General features: G+C 39.6%; 1 protein-coding gene across 1 annotated transcript in view; it reads left to right on the top strand.

Moving 5' to 3' along the window:
- Positions 1–19,324, top strand: part of cryl1 (crystallin, lambda 1) — a 36,898-nt gene extending 17,574 nt beyond the window's left edge. The window contains exons 7-9 of the mRNA XM_034201458.1: positions 6,786–6,894; positions 14,451–14,560; positions 18,784–19,324. Coding sequence (XP_034057349.1) covers positions 6,786–6,894; positions 14,451–14,560; positions 18,784–18,888 — 324 coding nt within the window. The 3' untranslated portion in view covers positions 18,889–19,324. The remainder of the gene's footprint in view (positions 1–6,785; positions 6,895–14,450; positions 14,561–18,783) is intronic.
- Positions 19,325–19,347: the final 23 nt, after the last annotated feature.

Consider the following 19,347-nt stretch of genomic DNA (forward strand, 5'->3'; position numbering starts at 1 on the left):
ATTCATAAGATATAGTCAATTCCTAGAAAAATGTATTGAATTAATTGCAGTCCAAAACAACGACCATGCAATAAAAAGCTTTGAGAAATGTAGTTAGTTTCATATTTGTGGAGACTGTCAGCTTTATGAATGATAATATTGGTCCACTGACTGTAATATCTTGATGAAGCATTGGATGGATTGCCATCAATTTTGCCATAAACATTCATTGTCCCCAGAGGATGAAATTCTACCCTCTTTGGCTATGAATTTTCCACCATGAGGTTGATATTTGAAGTTATAAGTAAAATATCTTCACATCTAACTTTCTTTTCGCCATATTGTGTAAATACTGTAGGTGCACAATATGGGATGTGATTTAAAAATTGTCAAAAGGGCATTTTTCCCTTTTCGTGGATTGATGTCAAAATCATGTAAAGTGTTTACACATTTGTGTTATATAAATGCAATGGTATTTAAATATCAAGAAACAAAATGTTGTTAATTGGCATTTTTTCAAATGTTAGTTGGGTAAAGTCATGGAAGTACGTTTTATTTTTTTGTTATGTAAAGAAACAGGAATGTCCTAGCACTAAAAAGATTTCTCGACATGTATTCAATATTTTCTTTAGTTGCAAATATTAAATACAGATAGAAGAGAGCAACAGGCATTATGGGAAGAACGCGTGGGATGCCCGGCAACAAAAGGTTCTTGTTTTTCTAATTTTGGACTTTTTAAATTGTTTTTGGAATTTGTTCTTACTCTTTGTTTCAAGAGGAGCTGTTTGGTTGGCTGATGATCCAAGAGGGCTTGCAGTCAGGTGAACGCTCTTGATAGTTCAGTCAAACTCAAGAAAGCACTGGGGTAACATCTCACTGGCTCTCTGCTTCTGAGAAATAAAGCCCCCAGTGTGCTCGAGGAATTGAAGCAGAGTTTAATATCTCCCTCCTCTTCCTGGATCTGTACTAGCTGTAACATAGCATCCCCGCGTCCACTATGTGATATTTGTGTCCTCACACAGAGCCGTGAAAGCTCGGACTCATATCTACATGACATTCCATACTGTGCGTGGATCACCCACTTGTGAGTCTCCTGTTGAGGAGAATTAACCCTGAGGGCACCCTTAGGTCCCAGCTGACAAAAGTCCCACGTAGATGTAAAAGGGTCAGTCTTTGCCCTGGAAGAAACCGCTGCAAGAACTCAACGATGACCACAGACATGTCTGATCTGTTCTGCATTTAGCTAATAAGCTGTGAAAAAAACATGGACATAAAGAATGTCGAGACCTTATTTATGTTCTACTCATCATCATGTCATGAGGTGCTGGAGGCAAAGAGCCCAACACCCACTGGGGATTTCTATACTAAAGCAACCAACATGCCAAACAAGCTTTAATTCGCTAAGTCTTTATATTTGAAAATGTGGACATTTTCTATGATGAGGTATTGGAGCTATTGTTGGTAAAAACATATAATAGTAGCTTAGTTGATTTTTCTAATTTCAAAGATTGAAGTTGGTGATTTTCATAAATAAATTATCACAAATGTACAAAAAAAACGTGTTTAAAACATTGTGTATCTTTCCTCAAGGAACCACATCGCTCACACCAGAGACAACTACTGGTTTATAGTGAAAGTTATGTATATAACACATATATTTCTTTATCTTGGAGAATATTCAATTTGTGAGTTTTTTCAAAAACATTCACTCCATTAATCTCAGAGAATGTCTGAGACTTTTACTTTTTGAAACTAATCTCCAAAATTCAAATAATCTTTCTTTGAAAATGAACCCTTCCCCCGGTATGGCTACATATTTCAATTTAAGTTGAGTTCATACAGCTAATTTTCAACTTCATTATGGTTCCAGATGTGCAAGATTTACTATAAAACATCTTACTGAACATTAAGCCATCTTTCCTGTAGACATCTAAATGAAATAAAGAATCGAAATGACTACTACAAACATCTGAATAATAATAATCTCCAGGACAGATGAAGACCTGTTTTAGTGTTTAGTTAAATACCTCTTATGGTATGTTGTGACATTTAATGGAACAGAGCCATGATTCGTGTTTCCCAATGGCACATTTGTCTTAACCCTCCTATTGTCTTCGGGTCAAATCTGACCGGAAGACAAAGATATCTCTGTTGGAAAAGACCACAAATCTCCTCATGTGTGTAAGAATGTGTAAGAATGTACTGCTTTTTTACAACTTTTTTCAATTTTAGGCGAAACTGAAAGACTATACAAAACATTGCTAACTTGCAACCTGCTTGCTTCCTACTCAAAACCAGAGGCAGGGTTTTTTTACAACCCTCGTGACTTTGTTAGGTCAAGAGACATTTTGTCGTTTTTAAGCACATTTTGAGCATTGTCAACACAGTGTGTTAAACCTGTCCAACAGGAATGATCTTACTGTGTTACTTACTTAAAAGTTGATGAGCAGGTTACTCTTGTTAGCCTCAGCTAGCAGAGATTTCGGAAGTTTGAGGCGTTACTCAACCTGTCTCCGGCAGAAAACGGGTTATTATTTTTATCCACTCGAGACACAAACTGTGGGTCTTTTATTGCTGCATGAGTCAGGAGATTGTGAAGTGTAAGAATCAGGTGATCGGAGCTCCATCACACTGCCAATGTGTCTAATAGTTTTTGCCAAATCATAATGTTTGATATTTTCAAGGAGATTACTCATTGGAAGCTAATGGGGCTCCAATTAAATCAACATTTGGTGCAACAAAACAAACATGATCCCATTCAACACACCTGGATGTTCTAAATTATGGGACGTAATGAGTGCTATAAGTGATTGTATTTGTTACCAGCGATATCTACGTTACTTTTATTTCATTATAGGTCAATAACACCCAACAGCTAGTTTGAAATATGTCCGGTTATTGTGTGGCTTTATGGGATTTGTCAGTAAGTATGATTTTCTCAGAAACAGATTTTTGTATTTTTTACAATTTCTATCCCTTAAGTCACTGTCAGGTTTATTACGAGTTGAAGACTCACAGTCTGAGAACTGGTTCATTTGGTTTGGCTTTTTAGTGGTGCCAGAGGCTCCAGGCTGAAGTGCACTGAGTACGAGAAAAGAGGATTACTGCCTCTTGTCAACAAGCTGTCACTCCAAGACACCACTTATGTGATATATCTCTCAGCTTTAGCTTAGTGTGTTTGTGTGAGTTTCTTCCATCTTTCATCTACCATTCTTCTATGTGAAGTTAGCTATGATATATCAGTCCTTTAAAAACAGCTGTTTAGTCATTTCAGTTAAGGCTGAGACCACTGACAGCAGGAAGTCGTTTTGTAAGCAAAACACCACTGTGTTAAAAGTGTTTCTCCTTGGGCAAATAGGAAATAGGGGGAAAGACAATGCTTCTCTTGCATATCTAGTGGTTCTCAACTATTTTATGCAAATGTACGCCTTTGAAGTTATGGCTATGACTATGACTTAGAAATAGGCCAGTACCATTCAGAGCGTGCAACGCAGTCTCACGGCATTTCGTGTTATAGTCATGAAATGTATCTATTGATTTGTGTTGGTGAACAACTGGGTTGGAGGGTCAGTGGTTTGATACCCAGCCCCTGCAGGAGTCAAAAGTGTCATGTACGTCTATGGTAATGAAGTATATATAAGTCACGTTGCATAAAATCATTAGCTAAACCACTTGTGATGTAAATATGGGATTTATGGATATTTTGACAATAGGAAAAGCACAAATACATTAATAATTAATAATAATTCCTTACTTATTATAGCGCTTTTTCAATGACTCAAAGCGCTTTACATATACACACATATCATACATGTCAGATACTGTGGACAATACCCACAGGAGCAAGTTCAGGTGAAGTGTCTTGCCCAAGGACACACCGGCTTTACAGACGAAGCAGCGGCGGGTTTCACCCCTTGATCTGATGATCATTGCACAGCTCACTGCGCCACACCGTCCATCTTCACGCATCGAGGCGCTTTTACAAGTCCACATTAGTATCACACATGTACTGTGGACATTACCCACAGGAGCAAATCCGGGTGAAGTGTCTTGCCCAAGGACACAACGGCCTGACGCAGTGGCGGCAGGAGCGGGTTTCGAACTGGAGTTCCCCAGCACTCCCCCTTGATCTGATGATCGGATGCACAGACCACTGCGCCACCCGTTCTGGCTCTCTGTAACCCTCATGACTTTCTAAGACACTTGAATGAAGCACAGCTTTTGTTAACGTTATGAGTTACACCTGTGCCTTTAAGACAAGTCAAAAAGACCCATTGTATTTAGTATTTAGTACGAATATGCTCCGCCACATTACTTCCTCTAATGTCACTAACCCTAACCAATGACCAGCAACTAGTTACTCTATGACACAATTTCCAGGATTTATTTTCATAAGGCAGCAAAACTAAGTTCCACTGCGTCATAGTTTTCTGATTATGTGTGAAATCCTCCCTCTGTGTTGTCCGACCCATGGCGAAATGTGAACTGTGTGATGATTGCTTTGTAATCAGCTTTAATTTAACTCTAATTATATTACTAATTAGATTTGAGTTTTACTTATTTTGTATTTCAGTTTCATTCTTTATTTATTTTCCTTTGTTATGATTTACCTATACTTTATGTAGAAATGTGATTTTATATTCGGAACGGATTACAAATGTGTCAATGAAATGAATACACGATGAATAAAATATATTTTGTAACCGGGCTAATCTGAAAAAACGGCTGAAAGTGAAACAGCATGGGAGAAAGACACTCAATAGATACTACAGCTACCACAGATACCACAAGAAGGTTACATCTGTGTCTATTGTAAGTGACCAGATACTAAAAGCGTGATAGCCTTTCAATCACCCCTTAGTACTTCTAGGAAAAAGTCTGAAATGTCCCTAGAAGTTTGTCATTGACCATCAAGGCCTTTTGTGAGTCAGTTTACATAACAGAGACCCTCCCTAAACCCCTTTAAACACACACACACACACACACACACACACACACACACACACACACACACACACACACACACACACACACACACACACACACAGACACACAGAAAATGGTCCTTGAGTCAGGGCCAGCGTTGGAAAGCAGAGCGGCTGAGAAAGCGTCTGGTTGCCCCCCAGTGATTACGGTGGAGAAAAGACCCCACCCACCGCCCCGCTCTGCTCAGATAACAGGCCCGTTGTTGGACGGAGGACCCAAACAAAGACGACCCTGTCCCTCTCCTCTCGCCCACCCCGCTCTCTGTCTCCGAATACGAGCTTTGATTTCCAGCGTGGTCGGCCAACAGGTATCTCTAACCCTAAGATTATCTGAACCGCTCCCTCCATCTGCTTCCTTCCATCCTCCCCTCCATCCTCTTGGTGCTACAGCATAATCCTGAGGACACACAATTGGCTGATGAGGGAAACTTTATACAGTGGGAGTAGTTGGGATCAAAGGACATTTGGTTGGTCAAAAACACTGAGGTTAAAAAGCCATGACCTGACCTCCACTGTAAAGATTGTGTAACATCACAACCAGAAATGCTTTATTCGTCCTAACAGGGACAGCTCAGACGAAAGGCAGAAATAGGATTGGAAGACGAGTAAAGTAACATTAAATAAAGAGGAAAGCACGTGTTAATAAAAGAAAATCAAATGTGTGCAATAAAAATAAGTAGCAGAATGATAAAAAGTTGGTGAACATATAAAAGTAATGAGGTAGCGAGTAAGTGATAATATCAATAGTGCGTAAAAAGTGTAAAATGCACAGTCATCTCTTTAACAGTAGTGTAACTGAGGTATAGTGGACATAGGTGTTAAGGCAGTGTGTTAAAGTCCGTATTGGTTTGGTGGTCTTGCAAAGGCTGTGTTGGTTGTTAAGTCTGACTGTGGCCGGAATAAATGACCTGAGATTAAAATTTGAGCTGTAGTTTTTGTGATGGAAGCTTCTGAAGCAATGGAGAGTCCGGACTCAGAGAGACACGAGGAGAGCAGGAACTTTGATGGCAAACACTGACGGTTTATTTGGGGCTTCGGCCGGAGAATTCACAAGACGTGCTGTGCCACGAGTTGACACAGCGGCGTGCCAAACCAATTCTGAAGATCTCTCCAGACCCATGTATTTAGCTAGTTCTGAGAGAATAATCAACATTGTGCATAACAAGATAAAACCGGCAAAGCACAATAACACCTCTATCAGCTGACGCCAACAGGCAGGAATAGGAAGACAAAACACTGAGAGCAGCTGTGCTCAGTGAGGTCATTACAAACTGATAAACTGGGTCAAAGTTATGGGCCTAGGAAAATATTTCTCTAACAGTTTTATCCTTATTTTGCCATATAGTTGCTATGTGATGCTGTGTTGCTGTTTTGTTATGTACTAGCTGGTAGGCGACCAATACACACTGTAACATCACCGTTGTGCCACCTCACTGCTATTTGCAATGTATTGTTGTTGCTACTGGCTGCTACTCCACTTCCACAGACTGCTACACCATTGTAGGAATCACTGTCAAATCACTGTTATTTTATTTGATCAACTTGTGTTCCCCTTTTAATCATTGAAGACATTATTTACTAACTTTCTAACTTCTGCCTTTGTATCTGTACTCTCCACAATGAAATACATGGAAATCAGTAAAACAAAAACAGCTGATAGATGGCTCAGGGTTGCCAGGTTCACACTGTTCTGAAGATAAAGAAAGTATGTGTTCTTTTTAGATTTAGTCACACATTCACTGCCTGACTGATTTGTACCTTACTTTTGTAAAGGAAGACAAAGTGAGAATAAATCAAGAGCAAATGTGTTTGTTTTTTCAGGATGGCGTTATCTCTGTGAAGGACATCGACCTGTTGATGTCAGAGGGGCTGGGAATGCGTTACGCCTTCATAGGTCCCATGGAAACAATACACCTCAATGCACCTGCAGGTAAAGTTCCCTCTCTGGACTTTGTTTCTTTTGCTTTGAGTGTAAGTGACAGAAAGGTAATCAGAAAGCAAGAAGAGGTGAAAGGTGCACATTTTAGTTTTATTTAAAGTATTTTGGGTTTCTCTTATTTTACATTTAGGTACAATAATAATCCCTACGACTAGCTTTAAAGATATTAACATGGATATTGTACTAATAAGATGCTAATAAAGGTATTCTGATTCGTCTAACCAAGAGGTAGCCAGTTGTGATCACATTTTTCAATTTTTACCACCCCACACTACAGAATTTCTAAGTGATTTAATTGTTGGTGTCGCAGCTGCAAATGCATCCAGATTGCTCTTCTCTTCTTGAGCATAGAAATGCAAATGCAAATGCTGTTTATAGGATACTAACAACAACAACAACAAAAAGTGCGACCTGACTCAATTCATCTATTTAGAGATGTACATGGTGGCGACCAATCAAAACACGGCTGTATCAATCCATCACAGTTTCAGGATCAAAATGTTCTTCATAATGGCAAGTTAACAAAATGAAAAAAGTGTGACTTTTAAAAATGAAGAATATAAAACCTTATTCAACCAAAGTACAAAGCCTAGTGAAATCAGTCTTTCCCATATGCATGTAATACGAAAATAATGAGACGAACAATACTTGGCTTGACTGGGAAAAGAGTTCGTTGTAGTTCATACAACAACAGCTCTTTAGTTTCTACTACAGCAATAAGACAAAAGAAAATACTTTTTAGTGAAAACATTTGTTTAAAAACTATTCTCATGACATTTATTCACGATGGCTCTCACTAAGAAAACCAGGCACAGAGATGTGAGAGTCAACAGTGACATGGCTCACAAATCCCCGCACTACATACATGTACTGTACCATAGTGTGTGTCAGAGAGTGAGAGTGAACCCTCACTGAGATGGAGAATATCAAAGGGGAGTGTGAAACCCACAGAGAAACCCTGACTGTGTACACACACACACACACACACACACACACACACACACACAGAAAAAGGACGCTTTGGCCGAACAAAGCACTCTTTTGATGGGTGGCCATGAATGCTCTCCCTCACACCAGTAATCTAAAACTCACAGAGCCCACATCGAGGCCTTCAAACCAGGTGCCAGCTCCACCTGTAGTTACAGTGCTGGCGCTTTCTGCTCAGGAATCAGTAGCATTATCATGTTCTCAAAAGATTGCTAAGAGCCTGTTGTTACTTCCGTCCTTGAATTCTCTCCAATCAGATACTGGAGCACTCAGGCTTTCTGTCTCTGTCTGAATGACTCTGTTGTAAAACCATGTACCGGCACAGAAGAGCATTATAATCCACTGAAAACCTTCTGTAGTCTTCTAGGAGGCTCTGAAAAGTCTTCTTCTTTTATGCCATCGGCTTCGATTCACAACAGCTACCATGGTGATGGTTTCAAATCTAATATGCATAAAATTGTCTGAGGAAACTTTAAAAAAACGTACGGTATTATATCATTTTGAAGTACTTAAATGTACTTGTGTTTTTACATGTTCTGCTATATAAACTTCTACATCTCAGAGAGAATAATGTCTTCATTGAATGTGTTTGATAACTTTAGTGACACAGCATATTCACTTTTTATAACAAGATATAACCAACTTATAAGGAAGGATTTCACAAGCTACCTAGCAGTGTATAAAGTAGTTTAAATTAGCTCTACGTTTACCAAAATAATCATTTTTAGGGGCGACTGTGGCTGCGAGGGAGTGCGGTCGTCTTTCAACCAGAAGGTTGTGGGTTCGATCCCAGCCCGTGCAGTCAACATGTCAATGTATCCTTGGGGAAGATACTTAACTAGGGATGGGTATCGTTTGAAATTTATCGATTCCGGTTCTGCTTATCGATTCCGGTTCTTATCGATTCCCCGTTTCGATTCCAAAATTGTAAAATAAAGAGGTCAAACGTTTAGATAACAAAAATATATTTATTCTTAAAAGCTTTAACTGAAATTGTTACTAAAAAATATACATGCAATACAAATATATTGCACAATAGCTGTGCTTTATTTTAACTGAGCTATGCCTGTGGCAAGCTATTAACAGGCATTACACTTTGCCTTTTCTTTTTCTTTTTTAGTGTAGTGGAGCCTCACTTCAGAGTGTTTACCGCGACCTATCTTTGGTGTTATGAAGTGACTGAGCTCGTGAAATGTCTACGGGAGGGCGGGGGAGCATCGCTGCGGGGCAACTGTGGACCTCTGTCGCCTGTCAGCGCAATTGATATGATGCCGTTTAAAAAAAATGAAGGGCGGTGCCGGCCGTCAGCGTACCGAGCCGGCCGTCAACGGCCCGCTGACGACCGGCCGTTCTGTGATTCTCCAGGTCCGCCCTGTATTCCACCGGGTCACCGCAGCACCGCGGTGCAGACGGACCCGCTGGAATACAGGGTCTACCGCGTTTAGGAACCGTTAAGCAGAACCGAAATTGTGTATTTTGTATGGGCACCCGGTACCCGGCATTTTCTTATCGGTTCTCATCTGGAACCGAGTTTCGGTTCCCAACCCTATACTTAACCCTGAGTTGTTCCCGATGGCATGGCCAACGGTGTGAATGTTAGGTCCTAGAGTAACATACACTGCTCTGTGTGAATGGGTGAATGACATGTAGTATGTAAAGCGCTTTGAAGGGTCGTAAAGACTGGATAAAGCGCTATATAAGTCCAGTCCATTTACCATTTAACATTGAAATCATGTTTCTACTAGTGTATCAGTAATTAAAGAAACATTTTTTACCTATGAAACGGATGATTTTGCATAATGAAAACCATTTTTTTATATATATATTTAGCTAATACGATTGTAGTTGTATTGGAGTAGTTCTACATTGTGGTTTAACTGTACTACAAAGATCTCCATCTGTATTCTCAGTATATTTGCTCAGTTTCGCTCACATTAGCTCAGTTAGTTGTTTATGTTTCTCATTAGCAACCAAAAAAAAGTAAAGCTAGTGATGAGTAGTGATGTTACGTATTGCGCCGAGGCTTCGGAGCGTGTGTCGAGTAATCCCCGAAGCTTTTTGTGAAGCTTGTATCGAAGCTTGTATCGTTTTGGGCCAGTGACGTCATCGATGACAAACGAAGCCTCGCTGCCTGTCGATACCACGTGACTGCTTCACGAAGCGATTCAGATCGGTTGAACCACAACGCTCATAATACCCATGGATGTATAATAAGAACCATATTACCCCTCCTGTACCCGGGCCCGGTGACACGATGGAATCAAGAGAGCTCAGACCCTCACTTATATATAAGTGAGGGTCTGAGCTCTCTTGATTCTTGTTCCGACCTCTATGTATAGAGGTCGGAACATGTCATAAGTATAAATGGATACAAGCATAAATAAATGTAGGAATAAAAACATGAATGAATAAATACAGGAATACATATGGTCCAGTGTTTTCAGGGAGCTTCAGTGTGTGTGCTGTGGCTCAGCTGGAAAGCAGTTGACTCACGACCGCAGGGTTCCTGGTTCAACGACTGAACGATATGTATTTGTTGTTGTTTATAAAAGCTACAGCTAAATGAGATAATGTAGTTAATACATGTATTCTTTGATATGGTTTAGCCTTTCTCAGGCTACAACATGGTTAAGTTTATGAATATTATTAAGGAATACAAATCTCTCTTTGCAATGTTTAGCAGCCTCCTTAGGCTTTTCAATCACAATCATTAAACTGGAATAAATACAATATTGTTAACATGAAAATATGATTTAATGTTCGTTGTTTAGAGTTATTCTAAGGCACTCATTGGGAACTCGGTATGAGATGGAGCACACTGTTGAGATGTCCAATCTGCCTGTTTTACACACTTTGACCAACAGGGGGTTTGTGTTCAAATGAAGCCCATGATGAAGCCTCATGAGATGAACCCTTTTGCGAACCAATTGGCTGGAAAGCTTCAAAGCTTCATAAGGCTTCATCTCGCCATCACTAGTGATGAGTGTGAATGAGTTAAAAACACATTGTGCTATACTGTGGAGAGCAGAAAAGTTTCTAAGGACACTTTTTGGCATTTAAACTGGATAACCTTTTTAAAATGAGTGTAACCATTGCAACTCCAAACTGATTGCAGCTGCTGTCCTTGAGAAAGAAGTGACATATCAACTTTTTATAGCCAGTATTCAAGGTCACAGTCTTTGTAACTAACTCAAAGGATAGTTGGACTTAACATTTTAAGAGTTGTTAACCAACAACACATGAAACACACCAAAGTAAATGACGTTATCAATTGGTACTTTGCCACAAAATGTATTAAATAAATCCTGCTACCGCCACACTGAGATATATAGCATTAATGCCACCAAGAAATGTAACATTGCAATCCTAGAATCAAACCTCTGCAGAAGTCGTTAGTAAATGTAATGGAGTTGTTTTGGAAGCTCTTTGAGAATCTATCACAAAGATTATGTACCAGAGCCTTGTGTTTTAGGCTTTGTCCTTATAACTGGATTTTGAATAAACACATTTTGAAGGAAGTCCAACAATGGCAGCAAAGGACAAAAAGATGAATTGCATGTCAAGCAAAAATAGCCCTGGTATCTTCCTCCCACACAAAGTCTGTTTGGTTGAAGGTAGATGGCACTTATCACACTGTCATATATAGTGAGTCCCACTAAGATTCATGTAAACATTCATATTTCAGCTTAGGCATAAAAAAACATGGGATAGAAAAAGGATTTAGAAACGTATCAAATGGTAAATTTTCAAGCTACATGGTGTCACATGTATTTTGTCAGAACTGTTTTAAAGGTCCCATGTCATGCTTTTCTGGTTATTACCCGTCCCCTTGTGTTATGTAGGTTTTTCTGCATGTAAACGGTCTGCAGAGTCAAAACCCTCAAAGCACACCCTGTAGCGAGTAAAACCCTAACACAAAAAATACCTGTCTGTGCTGCCCCAGAACGCCTCGTTGGACATTTCTCTTTTTCCATTGTTAACTTCTTGGGTATAGTGACGTATTTCGGGTATAGTGACGTAACGTAACGTCCGCGGAGCCGTTACGTTTGGACCAATCCGCGGACTTCCTCACACACACACACTCGGCGGGACGTTGCGAGGCTCGCTGCTGCGAGGAGCGGGACACTGTGAGCTGGCTCACTGGTCAGCGAGACAGCGAGACACCGCGGAACTCAGCCTGGGCACACACAAACTCCCAGCCAGGGTGTGTGTGTGTGTGTGTGTGTGTGTGTGTGTGTGTGTGTGTGTGTGTGTGTGTGTGTGTGTGTGTGTGTGTGTGTGTGTGTGTGTGTGTGTGTGTGTGTGTGTGTGGTGTGTGTGTGTGTGTGTGTGTGTGTGTGTGTGTGTGTGTGTGTGTGTGTGTGTGTGTGTGTGTGTGTGTGTGTGTGTGTGTGTGTGTGTGTGTGTGTGTGTGTGTGTGTGTGTGTGTGTGTGTGTGTGTGTGTGTGTGTGTGTGTGTGTGTGTGTGTGTGTGTGTGTGTGTGTGTGTGTGTGTGTGTGTGTGTGTGTGTGTGTGTGTGTGTGTGTGTGTATTGGGCTGGGTTTCGCTGTGTCTCGCTGTCTCGCAGACGGCCACTGGGCTCACAGGGGGGGGGGGCAGGAGCTCCAACAAGCCATTTAGGACAGAGAGTGAACACACATACTATACAGAGATGCTGTTTGAGAAACCAATGTGAGTTTGGAACACTGAACAATATAAATGTATCTTAGTAGACCTCAACAATGGAATTATTACATGGACCTTTAATGGACACTTTCTGACCTTAATTAAAGAGCTGGTGTGAAGAACTTTTGGCACGTACTTATTGTTTTATAGATGGTTTTTTATTGCTTCAAAAATAGTTCCCACTGATGCATTTATTATCACAGGACCGTAGAACTGTACCGCTGGTCGTGTTAATGATATGTGTTGTTATTTGGTTATTAAGGGATGTGTCATTTGTCTACGTCCATAAACTGCGTCTACGCATGTTAAAGGAGCTAGTTCATTTTGTACATTGTTATTAATAACCCAGTAAGATAAAAACAAGGACTGTTATTCATGTTATTTAAGGAAAGGCAGCTTGGTAAACCGGCAGTGGAGCAAACAAGTGGGTTTATAGGAACTGTCGTTTATTTCGGAAATATTAAAAGACAATTTATAGCGATTAAGGAAGTAAGATTTTAATAATATAGCAAGTGTTTTACGGTTAAAAACGTACATTTATAGTTATAAAGGTCAGAGAACTTTAAGGCGCAGGACTTCAGTCATTTTGAAATAACTTTTGTTAATTGACCTAATGCTATATTGAAAAAAAAGGATAATTGTAATTGTTATGACCTGGCTCAAAAGGCCACAACAAAGAGGAGACACACCATATCCACGTTTAACAAAATATGTTTATTTAAGCAAAACATTCCAATCAACCAAATTAATTAAGTGCAACGCAAGTAAAGTATGAGGTGTGGATGTCAGCGGTATCAGTCGTGTAAATGCAGGCTGAGGAATGTATGGACATGTGAGAGTGTTGAAGTGCACAAAGTGAAGCAACTGAAGGAACTCATAGCATACTCAACAAAACTGGGTGCCTGCAGGGAGAAGCAGAGCGAGAGCAGAGAGGCGTTAAATAGCTGCAGGGTGCCCTGAGTTATTGCAATCAAGCAGCTGGATTCAGCACAGCCACACCCACTCAAGATGAACCCACAGGGGCATCACATAATGAATTGGCAGCTGAGCAGAGTGAATACAAGAGCAGTAGTTTAACGGTTTTCATTCATTAGCTATAGGAAAACCCGAACCCTCATGTATGAATCTTTAGCTGTATACTCGTCCAGCACATCAATCATTCATCAGACAAAGTGCCTGTTTCCTTATTCACAAATAAATCATTAAAGATGAATCAATAGGAGTAATAAGGGATTGGCTTCCAATGATCACACCCAAAGTTAAACAAAGGCACAAAAAAGCCTCAAAGAAGAAGCTGATAGTTCTTTTTAAAGCTTTTAACATGTGCAGACTAGGAGTTCACCAAGACACCCAGAACCGTGAAGTTGAGTTAATGAACGGGTTTAAAGTTTTAGACTTAGTGGTTCTCTGCGGTGTCAACACGTTCAAAGGTAAAGATTTTAAGATGATATAATGCATGCACCTATATATAGCCTCGGGCGTCAAGTTGTTGAGAGTGAATCTTTAGGTCTGAGTCTAACTCGGCTGATTGCATAATCTTGAAAAATGCAAAAATAACGTCATGACATCACGAGATGTGACGATATCTAGTTTATGTCAGCATTACGAGACACGGCAGATTTAAGTGCATGTTGAGCCATGATGTTTTTTAATTGATGTGTTTCATCACAGTATAAAGTAATTTTGTTTAGAGATAAAGAATATGCTTAAAGGTGGGGTAGGTAATATTTATGTTTTTTCCCTTAATCTGCTTTTTTCTGGAGTGTAGCTGATGTTTTCACTTTTTTTAAATAAGTTTGAGGTTTTAAAGCATATGTCATGATGTGTATGTGAATCAAAGGCTGTGAGATTTGTGCCCATGTTCTCCCCCTCCTGATCAGCTGTTCTCCCCCAGGTTTGGAGGACTACATGAAGCGGTATGGAGAGGGAATAACGAGGGTCCTGAACTCCTTTGGGCCGGTACCAGACTTCTCCGGCGGAGAGGCAGCCAAAAAAATCGTTAGTGTAAGTATGATGGAGGTAAAAGAGATAACACTTATACTGAAACATCCTAGATTTCATAGACTGAAACTTAAAGGTTTCAGTCTATGAAATCACCTGAATCTCCTCCTAGAGCACCATTGAGTTCTTTGTAACCAAATCTCTCTCAGAGGGGCGTGGGGAGGGGCTCCTTATTTTCATCTAAAGTAACAGACAGAGAATCAGCTCTTTGGAAACAGGGCTGAAACAGAGGGGATTATGGGTAATGCTGCAATGATCTGTTTGGTGTTTGGATCCAAACACTTCAGAGACATGTTCTGTATATATCTGATCTATAATATATTGATGATAAACAGTATAATAGGGGACCTTTAATAATCAAAACAGATATTATTCCCTGATTTCTTCCTGCTGTTACATTGAATGAGTGTTTTGTTGATGGTGTCTTTAGTTCTGCATGACTGAAAGTCAAGAGGTCCTTCTCACCCGGGCCCCAAATTGCTCTCTCCTACGCAGCGTTACTTAGTCACATGCTATCACAGACTGTTAAAACCATGGTTTAAAACGTTAGCCACAGAAGGTCACTAGGTGAGGAAACCCTGAGCCAGTGCAATAAATAGTTTCAGGTCAAATAGTTTAGAAAGCAGAAACAATCCATCGGGTTTCCTGCTGCTTTTTGCCTCGCTTAGAAACTTCTACACTTCAGTTGTTGAGAAATCTACACTCTCAGTACAGGCTTTCACTTTAAATGTTGTCTTTGCAAGTTGACTAAAGTTGTATTTTTACAGATTCACACCTTGGAGCGACATTTCTACTGTGACTCCCAACATTTAGCTTGACATTATTACGTTTTAAAGGAATACTTTTGAAGGACTTGAGAGTTTGACCCCTTTATTGGTTTGAAAGGCACTTCAGTTTCTAGATTGCTCTTATAAAGGAAAGCAGCTGTCAGGTTTCCTACGGTCAAAACCTGGAAAAGTCATCTAAATTCAAAATGCTAATTCCAGGTCCTGGAAAAGTTTTGGAAAACAATATTTTTCCCAAAGTTTTGGAAAAGTCATGGAAATGTAACCAAAGTTGCATCAAATATAATTTATATTTCAGATAATCGCCGAAATAGTAATACTATAATGATTATAAATACTGTATCGTATAGTAATGAAACGTAAAATGGCATTTAACTGACAAGGTATTTTGCTGGTGAGAGATTTTAGTTGCTTTAGCGTAGAAGCTAGTAAGCCTATTTGATTTGTTTTAGATAGGCACAACATGTTTCATATGCAGACCTTATTTTCCTGTTCCATGTTCAAACTAGAGAATGCAATTCCTGCAGAAATTGCTAGTGGGAATGCTTTATGCTGAAAATCTGACGCTAAACTGCTATGCTGAAATGTAATGTGTAAGAAGAAAGTGAAGAATTTAGATTGAGATGATACATGAACACTGAGGGCTTGGATGTGTGATGAGAGAAGAAAGTAAAAAGGCTTTGGAAAAGCAGCAGAATATTCGAACTGCAAACTTCTGAACTAACTTGATGGCGAATGATCTGTCGCCATGGCAACAGCATTTGACGACACCCTATAATACGCTTAGATGCGTTGATGGCTGCATCGTTACCACACCTGTGAAGTTTTGGGCTGTTTGGAGTATTTTCACTGAAGTTTTTTGAAAACCGTGTTTCAAGGCGAGCATTGTGTTGCCATGGCAACGGCATTTGAAGAAATCTCAAAACTGTCCCGTAGATGTCTTCACGGCTGGACTGTTAGCACACTGCTATCTGAAGTCAGCTGCTCTGAGCATGGCAGTTGGAGCGATGACATCATCGTGTTCCATTACACAGGTGTTTATATTTGAACTAACGAGGTGTGCAGAGATCACAGGTTTCCATTGTTCTGAATGAGAGATAAACCTCCTACATGTGAACGTTTTGTGGAAGAACCGTAACAGATATCTGTGAAATTTCAAAACGTGAAGCATGTCAAGGAAGTTGAGTATCTGAAGTGTAATTTTTGTGTACTTTCGGGTTAATAATGTGGCCTTTTTGGCAGTTTAACTAAAGGTGTGCGGCTGCTGCCGTGAGGAAATATCAGCTTGAAATTACAATGGGCTTTAATGGAGGCATGTTGAAAGTTTTTGTGACTTCATGCCCTCAAGAGGCATTTTGTTTAATTATTTTTGCTTAATTATTTGTCATTTCTCAAGCTACTAGATGTTTTCCTACGTTTGTCATGATAAATGATGTCTCAGGGATGTAGGGTTTGGGAATTATGGCAGTTTTTTAAAAATATATGAAGGCAAATTTCAAGATTTTTTACCCTCTAGCTGTGACATCACGCACTCTAGTTAATGTTAAAATGTGAAGAAAACCTCTAAAACAAGGTCTGAACAATGTTTAATATCTCTAAAAGTAAGAATCAGATTTAAAAGTTGTTTTACACGAATAATGTCAGAAAGATGTGTAACATTTTAAAGTTGGAATGAGGTTTCTGAGTGAAAGTATGAATGAACAGTTAGCAGTTGAATCGCATGAAGATTTGTTGAAGTCTGAAGATTTCCTCCATTGACTTCAATGTTAAAAATGTGATGAATTATGGGATGTATCTCTGGAATTATGAAAGTTATGAATGAGAAAAGTAATAGCCATCGATTCCCGACCGAGCTGAACGTTTTGATGTTTGAACGGAGTTTCTGCGATGTTCAATGTGGGAGAAGAAGAAGGCCAAAATACCGGCGGAATAATAAACTTTTCGTCCGTAGAATAACATTTTCAGTGGTACCGCTGAGAAAGAGTAATTTTTTGGTCATGGAAAATTAGGTAAAAGGTCCTGGAGAAGTCATTGAAAATCATCGGTGAAAAAGTGTATGAACCCTGAGCTTAGTCAGATCCACAACAAACTCAAACAGAAACCCAGGATAATAAAGTATGAAATCATCCATTACATTTCTGAAACCACCGCAGGATTTCTCTGTTGTTCATCCACTTGAAATCTTGCCTGTAACCTCAACTTCAAAAATCTGTGAAACCTCAACAGATCATGGGAAAAGAGTGAAATAACATTTAGAAACAGTGGTGGATTTGTTTTTGTTTTTTGCTCACTGGCCTGCAGCTAAAATAATTGTCACGTCTCTTCATCATGCCATGCTTATTTTTTTTCTCATAACAGTTTTAAGGGCTTATCCCTCATTTTCTCCACGCACTGTTGTCAAGACAGATATGTTACCTTTGTGGATCTTTAGACACTGCACACCTGACCTGATTGACCTAGAATAGAATAGAATAGAAACCTTTATTGTTTCTATAGAGGTACAATGAGATGAGTAGAGCTTTTTTGTATTTTTCATGGAATGCTCTTAACATCCCGATAGCAATGAATATATTAAATGCTTTGACAATAAATACATAAAAGAAATTCATCTCTGGAAGCCGTGGCGCTGTAAAAAGCAAGTCCAGTCATCTGAGCCGGCCCGGCTAAAATAACTGGATGGCCTACCTGCCTGTCAGCCTGCCATCTGTGCACAAACTTATCTCGTGCCCTCATTAGTCATGTGCGCGTTCGTGTGTGTTGGAGGAGGGGCTCTGTAAGGAAGTCTGAAGGAAGGGGCAGATTTTTTCCGGTTGTGTATTTTCAAATTATAGAGCATTCGAAGTACAGGAATATATCGGTTTAAGTAAAATAAATATGTTTGAATGTGTATACACATATTAGATTGGGAGTGTGATTGTAAAAGGCCAGAGAGACATCTTATGTGATGATTAGTAGGCACAAAAAAAAGGTCTAAGAATCAAACCTTAAACCTTAAAGCTATGTAGGCCAGTACGGGGGAAATGTGCCTCTTCATGTTTGTTCCTTAAAGAGAAGCTGCAGCATTCTGCACAAACTGCAAGTGGGAGGAGGTTTACACAGGCGAAGGACACTTGACCCGAAAGTCCAGTTCATTTCATTAATGTAAACACTGTGTCATACCAGGGCACGGTCTACTTGAAAAGCTGGTTTTTCTCATGGTTCATACTTGGTTCGCATGAGGTGGGAATACCAATATATCTAAACATGGAAGTGGACTACTATCAAAACAAGAAATGTTAAGATGTCATGTTGGGTCTGTGGCCATTTTCTGACCTTTCATAGACGAAACCAACTATCATTAGATGAATCAATAATGAAAATGATTTGTTTTAGTTGCAGCCCTACCTTAAAGTGTTCTACAATTGTTTTTTTCTCACACGTTTGCCTCCTTTCTGTCCACAGGAGATGTGTGAGCTGGTTCCCAACGACCCGCAGCATCTGTCGGCCCGGATTGAGCGGAGGGACCAGCTGCTCATGGCTCTGGCCAAACTGAAGAAGGACCACTGAGATGAAGGGCCCAAAAACCAGAAAAATAACTGTGACATTTGTTAAAAAGATAAGAATCAAGCTGACAGACATCTCACAAAAAGATATCTTTGAAAACAGTCTGGTATTTGTTAAGTGATAATGAATACATGTGCCTTTTATGGATAATAACGGACACAACTTCCAGTATTCTAATAAAGAAATCTACCCATTAGCGAAGCAGGGATCAAGTTTTTTCCAAATCTACCAGTACATTTAATATTTGTGTCTGCATGATATTAAGACTAACATTGTGGTTATTAGGGACTGGAATTGAAATCCTCTCACCACATAATGATCATGTGAAATCATGACTGATAAAAACAATGAAATACTTAGTTTACGTAATCGTTTTATAGTGACTTAACACAACATGTTGGAGCCTATTCACATAAAATAATAAAACTATGAAATGAAATCCTGCAGTGGTCTCTGTTCCCT

This window comes from Gymnodraco acuticeps, unplaced genomic scaffold (genome assembly GCF_902827175.1).
Source record: "Gymnodraco acuticeps unplaced genomic scaffold, fGymAcu1.1, whole genome shotgun sequence".
Classification (NCBI taxonomy): domain Eukaryota; kingdom Metazoa; phylum Chordata; class Actinopteri; order Perciformes; family Bathydraconidae; genus Gymnodraco; species Gymnodraco acuticeps.